Source organism: Mus musculus, chromosome 4 (assembly GCF_000001635.26).
Source record: "Mus musculus strain C57BL/6J chromosome 4, GRCm38.p6 C57BL/6J".
NCBI classification, from domain to species: domain Eukaryota; kingdom Metazoa; phylum Chordata; class Mammalia; order Rodentia; family Muridae; genus Mus; species Mus musculus.
The window spans coordinates 82,939,105-82,952,267 of NC_000070.6; the positions used below are offsets into that span (position 1 = coordinate 82,939,105).

Genomic DNA, 13,163 nt, shown 5'->3' on the forward strand with positions numbered 1-13,163 from the left:
GGAGCCATAGGAGGGACACAGAATTTGGAATCAAACAGACTTGACGTCTTTGATCAAATTATTTAACTTCTGATACTCAGCTTCTTCGTGTATAGAAATGTAGACAATAAAACCTAGCACATACAATGTTTATGAGAATCAAATGAGATTTATGCAAAGTAGCCCTGCTCTTTAGATAACCATTTTAAAAGCATGCAGAGCATGGAAGAGCCAGAGGATGGGGAGATGGACTGTAAAAACGACATGTAGATATGACAAGGCCATAGCACTCAAGGATGCTGCTCCGCTGATGATTTGCACAAGACGGGGTCCACCCACATTTCATCATGGGTATGGGAGGGACCACAAAGCTTCACCACTGCCCCCTGAAGTCCTATTGGCTAATGGTTGCTGGAGGAGAGAGCATTGTTTTCTTCAGTGATGTCGCTGTTGAGATGTTCCTCGTGCTCCAGCGAATAATCTACCCACGCTCATGGGAGCAACACTAATCAAACTCAGTGGGTCACACGCGCGCGCGCACACACTCACACACACACACACACACACACACACACACACACACATACACACACACAAGATGTTGGAGAATAGTTTCAATGGGTAGGGTAGGGGGATGAGTGGGGGAATGGGAAAATGAGAATGATATAGGTCCATGGAACTATCTAAGAATTAAAAGTGAGAAAAGGGTGTTTGTAGCTGCTGCTACTGTTATCGCCATCATCAGCTCCTGGGTGATACTGATGGATCCTTGTAAGTTTCTATACTTACAATGCCAGTAAACGACCTGCCTGACTAGGCAGAATCCTAAAGGCACAATTATAATTTCAAAAGTCTAATACATACCTCAAATACGTTTCAGGCAATGTGTGAGTGCCTTGGATAACCTAATCTTATTTTATTGCCACCACATTCTGCAGGCATGCTTTTCAAATATGAGGAGGCATGGTAGTTTGAATGGGATAGGCCCCATAGCTCATGTATTGGAACACTTAGACCCCAGTTGGTGAACTGCTTAGGAAAGATTAGATGGTGTGTGCTTGTTGGCACTGTGGGCTTTGAGGTTTCAAACGTCTATGCCAGACCCTGTCTTACTCTCTCAGCCATGGGCTTGTGGGTCAGGATGTAAGCTCTCAGCTACTGCTTCAGGATATGCCTGCCAGCTACCATGCTTTCCACCATGAGGGCACAAACTACGTGCCTGCCATACTTGCCTGGATTGTGAAGCGAACAGGCTCTTTCTGAACTTTCCCATCCACAACAAAGCCTTGGTTCTTCCTGTCTGTGGCTAGAAAAGTAAAATAGTCCTCCCGGGCGCCGCCTCCTGAGTGCTGGTAGGCCACGCCCCCGCTGTCCACATCTCGCTGGGTGAAGTTGTGTTGGAGTGCTTTCCCTCTCAGGAAGAGGTACCCGTGGCGTGGGAGCTGAGCCAGAAAGAAGGTCAGGTTCTCTGGAGGTGTGTCGGGGTCAGTCAGCTGAAGGTGATCAGCGGACAGGAGGCCCATGGCCCCTTCGGCTAGCCTCAGCCTTTTGTTCTTGGTCAGCACAGGCAAGGCGCTGTCCACAGTCTGCAGTGTGATTTCAAACACCCCACGCTGGGTCTGCAGTCCATTGCTGATGGTAAATCTGGCAAAGAGAGGCAAGGCAGCCTTCAGCATGGGCTCTTGTGTCCCCATCGACTGGAATGAAATGATAACACACACACCTTTACTACAGGACACACCACATTGAGACTCAAAGGGGAAAGCAGGGAGGGGATTCCTGAGGAGCATCCTTCTGTTAGTAAACCAGTTGCTAAGCAACATACACATTGGTCATACTACATCCAAGAGTATTTTCCTAGCATCACTGATACCCCTCCTACGATGAAGCAGGCAAACTCAGTGTAATCTTTAGTCCCAAGCAAGAATTTCCTGTCGCACTGGACCCATTGTACGGGTAGCTACTGTGTGCTCATATATTTTAATATTGCAGTAATATTTTTTCATGGAATGTAGAAAACAGAACTTTAAAGACCATGGTATAATGAGACACTGAATAGGATAATTTAGTCTAATTTGTATATTTTCATGCTTTTCTCAGTACCGGGTATTGAACCCAGAGCTTTACACGTGCTAGTCTAGGGCTCTACCACTGTCTCAAACATCCTTTTTATTTCTGAAAAAAAATTCCGTTTCTATCTGTCTCTCTGTCTCTCTGTCTCTCTGTCTCTGTGTCTCTTTGTCTCTCTGTCTCTCTGTCTCTGTCTCCCTCTGTGGGAGAGGGGTTGTGAGAGTGTGTATGCTTGCCACAGCACATGTGCAGAGTCATTGGACAATCTGCCTATCAGTGTCAGGTCTTACCTTCCACCTTATTTGAAACAAGTTCTGTTGTTTGCAGCTGTATACGACAGGCTAGCTGTGCCCCCACACCCACCCCCGAGATTGCAGAGATTCTTGTGTCACCAGCTCCCATGCCACCACGGGAACGCTGAGATTGCAGATGTGCACCACTGTGTCTGGCAGCAGTGTTTGTAAGAACATTTGTAAAGGGCAGATCACATTATTTAGTCATGTTAACTTATCTAGCTCACTCTCCTTTCTGGGACTTCTTATCCTAAATTTGTAAAATGATGAGAGGATAGGCCAGATGAATACTAGATGCCACCCAGCTCCGCGGTATTATGTGAGACTCTAACCTCTTAGGGCCTACATGTGTTCTTCTGCACCTGCTTCATTTGAGATATGTAGGTATTGATGATGGACAAGGATCTTTCCCTGCTGAAAAGAGAAATTTAGAAACCTAGTAGAGGGCATGAACATGTAGATAAGAGTTAGTACCAGAACTCAGATTATTTGTCTCTGCATCCTCTCTTCTTACAGACTTTTCAATCTATAGCTTAACCCCTCTATCCCCCCTACACACAAAAAAATCAAGAGTTGCAGTCCCCAAGTACCAATGTCGAACTTTGAAGAGAAAGTAGAAATGACACAAGTTTGGGGTCAGTAGACCTCTCTTACAATCTTTAGTATATGTTTTCCTTACGTCAAAAACTAGGGCTATTCCATTCACTGCAGCCAGTCACCCAGTAACACTGGTTTTTGATAATGTTTCAACATTTTGTTTCCACTGCAAGTAAACTTAATGATATCATGAACTGTCCTAGTTAGCATTAACTGTCAACTTGGCAGAGCCTAAAGTCACCTGAGAAGGGACTCTCCATCAATAGATTATCTAAATCAGACTGGATGGTGAGCATGTTTGTTGGAGATTGGCTTGATTTTAAACTGATGGAGGAGAGTTTAGCCAACTATGGGCAGCACCATTCCCTAAGCTATCCTAAGCTATATAATAAAGCCAGATAACCATGAGTCTGTCAGAGCAAGCCAGTAAAGTGAGTAGCATGCTTCAAGTTTCTGGTTGAGTTTCTGCCCTGATTTCCCTCAATCATGGAGTATAAATCAAATAAAACCTTTCTTCCCCTAACCTGCTTTTAATCGTGGTGTTTGAAGGAAAAGGAGCATATGAACTTATGTCTGTAAATAAGACACAATATTAGAACTCCGAAAAGTTAGAAGTTTACTACTATCAAATGAGATGGACAAATTTACCACAGAGCAAAGGGATGGATGTACTAAGAGCTACTCAGAGTTGGTTCTTAGCAGCTTCTCTCCACTCATCACTCATGGGTGCTGGAATATATATATATATATATATATATATATATATATATATATATATATATATATGCAGGCTGCAAACTCCACTGGAGTAACAATATATGGAATACGTTTATATTGATGTAAAAATTTGCAATAGCATATTTTACTGGAATATAACATTAAATCACACAAAACCCTCCTTTAACTAGGGAAAGCATGGCATTTAGTTTACAAATCTGGCATATTTGACCAGGAAATTCTTTATCCCCTGAATTGGCTCTTGTGCTCCAGGATTTGAGAGGAGATGAGTTGTTTCTGACCAAGAAGGACCTGAAGACAGGCTGTGAAACCAGCCTTCCTGGGGCAAAGGACTCAGGGAAAAGCATACTTGACTAACAGTCCAGGGAGATAGACTTGGCTGAGTGCAGATTTTGCTTTGAAGATTATGCTAAAAGGTTTTGTTTGATGATTTCATACATGCTCAAATCTATTCCCTTCTCCTCTTTCTCCCCCAATTTTCCCACTATCTCTCTCTACTACTTTTCTCTCCTAACTTCTTGTGCTACTTTTTTAAAACTAGGTTCACTTAATGCTACCTTTATGTTCACAAGTGTGGGGCAATCAAGTGAAGAACGGGAAGCTCCTTAGGTCCCATCCCTAATGGAAAGTGACTGTCTATACTTCAGCAGCCATCAGTGACTAATAGCTCCTTAGCTAGCCATGGGACCCTCCCCACCCATGCTGCTATTACGGCTGGTTTGGTCTTAACGCATTCAGTCACAGCTGCTGTGAGTGCATCTCTGCAATGGACCTGTCGTGTCTGGCAAATAATGTTTTCCTGCTGTCTTCCCACCACTGCTGGCTCTCACCATCTTTCTGCCCCATGCTGTGATGATGAGGCCTAAGCCATAGGGTGAGGGGGATGATATCAATATCCAGATATCACTCGGAATTGAGCACTCTATGGTCCTTTGTTTGCTACACATGGATCAGTTGTGGATCTGTGGGAATCACCGTTTACTAGGCTGGGTGGGGGTCTCTGATGAGGACTGAAAGATACACTCATTGTCTCTTCTGCCACTTCTTAAGTGAAATGGTTTCCTGTTTCCTAACAGATCCCATATAAAATGTGCTTTTTGAGGAAGTTTAAATCAGTTGTCAGTAATAAGATGAGAACTTAGGGTACAATTTACTACTATGTCCATTTAGTATTAAGTTTTTCCCTAGGGCCTATGACCCTGCTAGCCATGATTTTGGACTCCACTAATTGTACTGAGCACTAATTCTATCTTATGAAGTGGGACTTAAATCCAACCAGAAAGCAGCTGGTTACTACCATGACATTAGTGCCACTGTTGTGCCCATGGACAGATCTTTCCAGGCCAGGTGTTATTATAGCTCTCAAGTTCAGGGAATCCTAAAGATTTTGAGGTTTTAATTAGCTAGCCACAAAGACTGTCTTCAAGGAAAATAAGATGTGACACATAGAATAGCAATTGGTGTTCCCAACGTTGAAATAGCTAAATGGAATAAAGTTTAAAACTTTCACATATCCCTAATCTAAGTTTGTAAACAATGTGATTTTCCCGGGAGCATTGGTATGCACAGTTTGAAGAAAGATACTGAATTGTTCTGGAAATTATATATATATATATATATATATATATATATATATATATAAAATCAGCAATCATATTTTCTCTGATGTATAAGTTCTATACAAATTGGAAATTTTCTTTGGCTGAACATGAAGTATCATCAGATAATTTTGATGAAAAAAATCAAGTGCACTTAAAGAGCTATGTGTGTGTTCTTCAGACTTTGTGGACAGCGTCGAAGTGACCTCAGAGTGGGGAAGCACTCTGAGGGGCAGCACTTGGCTCTGTCTCTGGCAAGGATCTTCACAGGACTGACTTCATTCTCTTCTTCCCTGTGATATCAGCACAGGCTCCCCTCTTGTAGCTCTATCTAGTGACCCGAAGTGACACATGAAAGAAGTGAGACGCTCGTGTGTGCTCACGAACACACACACACACACACACACACACACACACACACACACACATCTCCAAGGCCTCTTCTCCCATTTACATCTCTGACATACGCTTCACACTGTCCATCCTGCCCAAACCTCTTCTCAAATGAAGTGACTCTCTGTCCCCTACCACATCCCAACATCAAATGTGCTTTCTGGGGGAGTTTAAATTAGTTATCAGGAACTCAGCAGCCATGTAGGCTAAAAGGCATGCCATTTTATAATTTTATAATTTATAATTTTATAATTTTCTTAAACTTTATTTCATGTGTACGTGTGTGTCCCTGTGGAGTGTGCACCCTTGTGTATGCAGGTGCATGTGTGTGTTTGTGTGTGCATGTGTATGTGTGTGTACATGTGTGTAGGCCAGGGGTTGACATCAGGTGTCTCCCTTGATTGCTCTTATGGTTGTTTGTTTGTTTGTTGATGTGGTCTTTTACTGAATCTGGACCTCATGAGTTCGGCAGCAGTGGGCAAAGAGTGAGCCCTAGGAATGTGCCTGTGTCTACCTCCTTGGTTCTTGGTTCTGGGGTTACGGATGTGTGCCAACACCCTTGCATGGCAAGCATTCTACCAGCTAAGCCATCTCCTCACCCTCATGATCTGCATTTTTAATATTAGCCTTACTTGTAGAGTTAAAGAATTTGTGCCTCTATTAAAAGGCTGTCAAATATCAGCTAACAAGGAAGAAGAAATTAAAAGGAAGTGAGACAAATCAAGAGCTAGTGTGAGCCCAGGTGACTAGCTGGATGTTCCAAGGTGGCCATTTTTAATATCTGACCGGAGACTCAGTCCTTTGAAAACAGGTCTTTCAAGCTCAGTGTCAGGGCCACACACGACCTCTTAGAGGACACTGAAATCGTCTCCTGACCCATCCTGTCCTTCCCACACCCCTCCCCGCCTGATGCTGGGGAATCTGACCACCTGGGAAATAGGCAATGTGCCATGTGACAGATGGGAATGAGGGTGATCAGGCCAGGGACCATGGAAGAGTAAGAAATACATTTACTGAGGCCAGTGCTCCCAGCTGGGACACTGAAGCAGCTGTCTGCATTGACCTAAAGCTAATAAGTCAGGGATGAAAAAAGATGTGATTTCTAAACATGACTGGATCAAATGCACCATCCCACTTTTGTGAGTAATGATGAAAGCTACTCACTGGCAGAGAAGCCTCCACTAGGGTGAGAGACAGAGCGAATGGTTCTGCTTGGATTCCCATCAGAATAAAGCTAGCACAGTCACAAAACAAGGTCAGCAGAACTCCTGCCCGCAAAATGGAAGCAAAGAGAGAGACTCACCCGTGTGCCTGCCTTCACAACCCTGCAAACATATTCTGAAAGTCAGTGGTGTCCACCCTGAGGTGAGGAGGGCTGCCGTGCGGAGCATTAGCTCTGTTCGCAGGTCCATTTTGTTTGATTTCCCTTGTTACTCCCTCCTTCCATTCCCTCCCAGCCCCCTGAAAAAGGATGCAGCCAGAATGACCAGCACTCTCAGAAAATTTGGGGGATGACTTCAGGTTTGTCTAGGGGTGTCTGCCTGGTCTGATTTTACCATTACCACAATGCTGTCAAGCTTTCTGCATTTCCTGGCAATAGAGTTGGCTGAAGAATCTACCATCTGTCATGGCATTTAAAAGATAAAAATGGAGTCATAAATAGTGCCAGCTCCTCAGGAAAAAAAAAAAAAAAAGTCCAGCCGGCATGTCAAAATGGAGGATATTAACATGTTCTTTCAGAACCCAGCCGCCAGCAGCTGAAGTCAGCTTGCTAATCGCTCCATGTCATCTGTCCTAGAGTGGGCTGCCAAATCTCTCTTCCAGGCCAGCAGCACCAAACAATGCGGGGGAAATTTATGATTCACAAAATATTTTTGCAGAAGGTAAAATTCAACCATTAAACCCTATTTAATTAATGCTGCCACATCCTACATTAAAAAAGAGAAAGAGGGAAAATTCTCTACCATAGAATTCATCTCTTTTACCCAGCCAAATTCCGTGCCAAATTTAACAGCAAGCAACATAAATTTGGGTGATTAGATTGGTTGCATATATTTAATTTTTAAAACGCACCATGATCACACTTTCATTAAAACAGGCACTCGGCTTTGGTTTAGAGCCACCTGACAAACAACACGGCAGCTCTTGATTGGGTGAGCGAAATGACAAGATTAAAATGTGGATCTCGGGCAGATGCGAGGCTCTTCCATTATAAATATGTAAAACTGCTGGCCCCAGATCAGAATGACACATTGAAGGGCTTCCTTCGCACAAACAGAGTCTCCACTAATTTTTGCTAAGATAAAGGTATAGTGCAAAGAATACTTCTTTTGTAATAAACTCTCAGTTCCCAAGGAAGTCCTGATGCACAGTTGTTACGTCAATTGGGCAATGCCTTTGTCTCTCAAATTTAGGATTCTGTGCACAAACTGGTAACAATCGCATCTCTCTCAAAATGGTGGCTAGAGGCTTGGAAGAAAGACATACAGAGTGTCTAGTGCCCTGACCAAGGTAACAACGTGGATATTTGGACAAGAGGAGCTTCCCCACAAACTTCTGCTGAAGAAACCCAGTATGTAAAATCAAACAGAAAACAGAATATCAAGAAACAAAATGAAGTGAAGGTCCAGTTAGTACGTTGAGGTGAGGACCCATGAGCCCCCTAGTTCCCTTTGTCTACAGGAGGGCCTGGCAGGGCTTCTGGAAATTTTCATGCAGGCTCAAGAAGACACACTCAGAGCAGTGGATTAGGCCAGCTCACTGATGCTGGTCCTGAGGCATCCGTGATCAGATTCTTGGGGAGTGCCTTTCAAAAGACAGATTTCCAGCTGAGATTGGAGTTGCCAAAACTGGCATGAGGTCCAAGAATTTGGGATATGTAATGCTCCCACATGTGGTGCTCCCACGTGTGGTGCTCCCATGTGTAGTGTTCTCATGTGTAGTGTTCCCATGTGTACTGCTCCCACGTGTGGTGCTCCCACGTGTGGTGCTCCCACATGTGGTGCTCCCATGTGTAGTGTTCCCATGTGTAGTGTTCCCATGTGTACTGCTCCCACATGTGGTGCTCCCATGTGTAGTGTTCCCATGTGTGGTGCTCCCATGTGTACTGCTCCCACATGTGGTGCTCCCATACGTAGTAAGGGATTTGGGTTTAGGTTTTCTGCCATCTCAGTATCTCACCTTCACTTGCCTACATCAGTTTAAATTCATTCACTGGCTTCTTCAGCCAGCTCATTGCAGTGTTCCTCCAGCAGCCATTACTGTCTGGAGCTGACAGACCTGTGGGCATTAACTAGAGAAACAGGAATGGAGAGAAGCAAAAGGCCCCAGAAATGGGTATAAAATCAAACACCCTCCTTCCGATAAACATGCGTTAGACTAAGGAGCACCCGTTTCCTTAGCAAACCGGAAAGAGTAAGCTCTACTCCTGTCTGAATGTCCTTACTCCTCCATGATCACGCTTGCTACTGCAAAGATTGAAGGTGAGACGGCAGCCAAGGAAACAGTGTCACACTGAGGGCAACACCAGGGTAAGAACAACTCCGTTCGCCCTAAGTGCCCAATGCTGTGTGCATGCCACGTGCCTAATTCATTTGAAACTCCCTATGGCCCTAACTGGCAAATACAATGAGCACTCTCCAGTCCCATAGAAGGACCAGTAATACAAGTGGCCGTGTAACTTGATGACATTTATGGCGCAGTGAATCACAAAGGCAATAAATGACCCTGAACCTGTGTTTTCACCATGGCAATATACAACTTAAACGACAAAGCCGATGAGAAGAGGGACCTCTCCCTTCTGATGTTTTCATTAATGCGCAACAGTACTCAAGCACAAACTTAGTAAAGGTATGGCTCAATTAAATAATTATCTTCCTGTTTTAGGACATCTATAAAGAGAAGGAGGGTGCAGAAGGAATGGATCAGTTAGTAAAGGGCTTGATTTGAAAGCATGAGGACTTGGATTTGAGTCCTAGAACCCATATTTGAAAACAAAACAAAACAAAACAAAACCAAACCAAACCAAACCAAACCAAACCAAACCAAACCAAACCCTGAGTGCACTGGCACGTTATCCAAATGCTGGAGGCAGAGGGAGGACACTTCCTGGGCTCACTGATCGTCCAGCCTGGCCTGCTGTGTAAGATCAAGGTTAAGAAGAGGCCTTATCTCAAAACCAAGGTGGGTGGTGTTTGAAGACCGACACCCAGGTTGTGCTCTATCTTCCATTCTTGCATGTACTTGCACACACATGTGCACCACCCCCACATGAGCACACATACAAGAGACAGAGGAAATATTTGTTCATATCGGTCTGTATTTTGTTGTTGTTGTTGTTTAAGACTAGACTCAATCAAAACCATCCCTCAGAAATACCTTCAAAAGTTCAAATGGCAAGGAATATCATCCTTGCTGACAGACAGCTCATCACAGCAGGAATTTAAGTAGGTGAAATATACAGAGAAAACATTTAAATGTGGGTGCCCTTATAGTCCATGTAAGTTCATGGAAGGCCACTGGATAATACAGGCATCTGCTATGCTTACGTTATTTTGCAGGGCACTCCAGAAGTTAAAAGGATTGTCCTCTGTCTATGGCAGACAAACTGATGCTCTCTAACTGGTAAAAGTAAAGGCTGGATCAATACCCAATGGCTAATCCAAGCTTGGCTGATCCTTGCCCCTGGCCCGGGTCTCTGCTTTTATGAAGAACTACATGCTTAGCTAGCTAGCCTCCAGTTATTAGAGCCCTCAGAATGCCTCCTGTTTTTGCGAGACTAATACCAAATCTCCACATTTTAAACAGATGCAGATTTGCATTGACGTTGTATCTTTGCCTTTTCACCCCAGATCGTTATTCATCCCCGTGATTTATTTGATACCGAATCCTTGAGCAGGTGCACAGTCCCCAATTATAGCATGGGTTCTATGGGGAAATATGATCCACTTTGTGACAACGTGATTTATGATATAGTTACAGGAACATGTTGTGTCAAAAGGCAGTGTCTGCTCATGCCAAATTTATTATGCTAATATGTGCCTTTGCCTCCGATAGAAAAATGCACTCAGAGAAGGGAAATTACATTTCTGTCTTTCTGGAGCCAGGGTCTTCTCCGTTCTTTGTGTTCCTTTCAGAGAAGGGCTTGGACGCAGTGTCATCTGCGTATGACACTTAGCTTTTAACCACAGCCGTGGTTGTTTGCCTTGCCTCTGCCATTTTAATAGCGTGTTTTTGCCTTTCCTACTGTTGGGAAACACAAGAAAACACAGCTTTAGGAGAGCTGGGAAAGGACTTCATGTTCCTTCCTCTAAAAGATCACACTGTTCTGTGTATCCATAAGCAACGTCTCATGTCAGAAACACATAATGAGTGGCTAATGCAGTGAGTGGGGCACACTGACCTCACTCCTTTTCTCTTCCTAAGCATTGATTTAAAGGGGGGGGGGGCAGAAAAAAATGTCTTGGGCTCACCTGAAGCTGTCAGTGGGGACAGCTGTCCTGCTCTTGTGTATGTAGCACACTGTCTGTCCTGCTATGTCCATTTGGCTGAAGCTGGCAATGGGGACTCCAGGAGAGTGGACGTACTCCACTTGGCCATGCCGTGGTGGGGAGGTGATGAGGTAGAGCAGTTCCTCAGGCTTGTCTGCTCCATCCACAGCCAGAAGGGTGGCAGTCGTCAAGAGACCTCTGTCACCTTTGACTACCACGAGTGGTTTTGCATGAATGACAATATCACCTGTGTGGCAAGGAAATTTTAGTTAAGATTTATATTTAAAATATAAATCAATGTAATATATAAATCTGTAATATTATTAATACGTATTAATATATTAAATATACTTATTAACATAATAAATCAATTTAAAATATAAATCAAGGGTGTTCGACGCCCCAGTGTAATGCCAGGGTGGGAGGATGGGAGTGGGTGGGTGGGGAGCACCCTCATGGAGGCAGGAGGAGGGGTGATGAGAGAGGGGGTTTCTGAAGAGGAGACCTGGAAAGGGGAAAACATTTGAAATGTAAACAAAGAAAATATCCAATTTAAAAAAAAATACCCAAAAAACAAAAAAACCTCAGTGCCCATATTGGTGAAGACACCACAGGCTTCAGACACAGGACTTGGAGAAAGTGAGCAGGGTCTGATCTGGAAACTTCTGTATTCTCCAAGTATTGAAGGCACCGTGCGAGCTGCCACGGGAAGAAAGCAACCCATTGTTCCCACTCAACTATAAAACCTCTCGCCCTCTATCAAAGAAGCTTCTTTTTGCAGGAGGTGGGGCCATTACAGAACTCCACCACTGGTCAAAATGCAGAGAACAGCTGACCGTGGGGCCCCAAGCCCCAACTGATATATTAACACTGCAACCTAACATTGCTCAGCGAACAGGGAGCATAGTAGAAGAGGGGCCAGAAAGCCTGGGAGCCGAAAGACTAGGATGTCTGCTGAGATGGCGTCTTCTATATATGAGGGAAGTTGCACACATGAAAACTTAGCAATATGGTTACCTAAACAGGACTTGTGAAATGACAGTACCAGGAGACATGCCAGTGTATATAGGGGAAATCTCACAAGGCTCGACCAACCCTTGGAAGGAGAACTATAGACAATCATTGGCTGCTGAAAGAGGCAGAACGAGTGTTCTCCAGGAACGAGCTGATATGTTATCCAACCCCAAGGGGTCAGCCCTAAACACACATACGTATGAGCGCCACTAAATGGATTCAGCAGGGTGTGTGTGTGTGTGTGTATGTGTGTGTGTGTGTGTATGTGTGTGTATGTGTGTGTGTGTGTGTGTGTGTGTATGCAGCAATAGTAATAAAAGAAGAAGGGGCCAATAACTTGAGAGTGGTAGGAGGTCCACTGAAGAAATGGGAGGAGTTGGAGAGAAGAGGTAAGGGTGGAAATGTGCAAATACAATATTCATGTATGACATTGGCAAAATTTTTTTTAAATTAAAAAAATCTCTGTGATGGTGAATGCTCATCATCAACTTGTTTGGATTTAGAATCATCATGAAAACACAACTTTGGCTGTGTCTATTACAGTGTTTCCAGAAATTTTAACTGCTAAGGACTCTCCCTGAATATAGACAGTGCCATTAGTGGGAGGGGCCAGAACAAATGAACCGAGAAAGCAAGCTGAGCACCAGCTTCCTTTTCCTGCTTCCCGACTGTGGATGCAAATGGACAGCTAGCTGCCTCAGGTCCACCACTATGCCTTCCCAACATAGGGACCGTATGACCCCTTAGCGATAAAAGCCAAGGTAAGCCCTCTTCCCCCCGCCCCCAAGTTTCCTGTTATTAAGTATTCAATTGCAGGAATGGGTACTGTAACTAATACAATGTCCAAAGTAAATATTAAAGACAGAGGTCAAACTGTACTCAAAACTAACCTGCCTTTGATTTGGAGGCAGGATTTCTCTGTATAGCCCTGGCTGTCCTAGAACTTGCTCTGTAGAGCAGGCTGGCCTCAAACTTGGAGATCTGCCTGCCTC

The 13,163-nt window shown here is 44.1% G+C and overlaps 1 protein-coding gene across 11 annotated transcripts in view; it reads right to left on the reverse strand.

Annotated features, from left to right (window-relative positions):
- The window catches only part of Frem1 (Fras1 related extracellular matrix protein 1), a 154,587-nt gene that overhangs the window by 41,185 nt on the left and 100,239 nt on the right, over positions 1–13,163 (reverse strand). For 8 of the 11 annotated variants that reach the window (XM_006538013.4, XM_011250055.3, NM_001198811.2 and 5 more), the window contains 2 exons: positions 11,140–11,404; positions 1,212–1,623 (listed from right to left, as the gene is read on the reverse strand). In XM_006538013.4, the coding sequence (XP_006538076.1) occupies positions 1,212–1,623; positions 11,140–11,404 (677 nt within the window). Of the gene's footprint in view, positions 1–1,211; positions 1,677–11,139; positions 11,405–13,163 lie in introns of those variants that run through there. The other 3 variants (XR_390326.4, NR_154662.1, XR_001784157.2) reach the window with 2 other exon arrangements.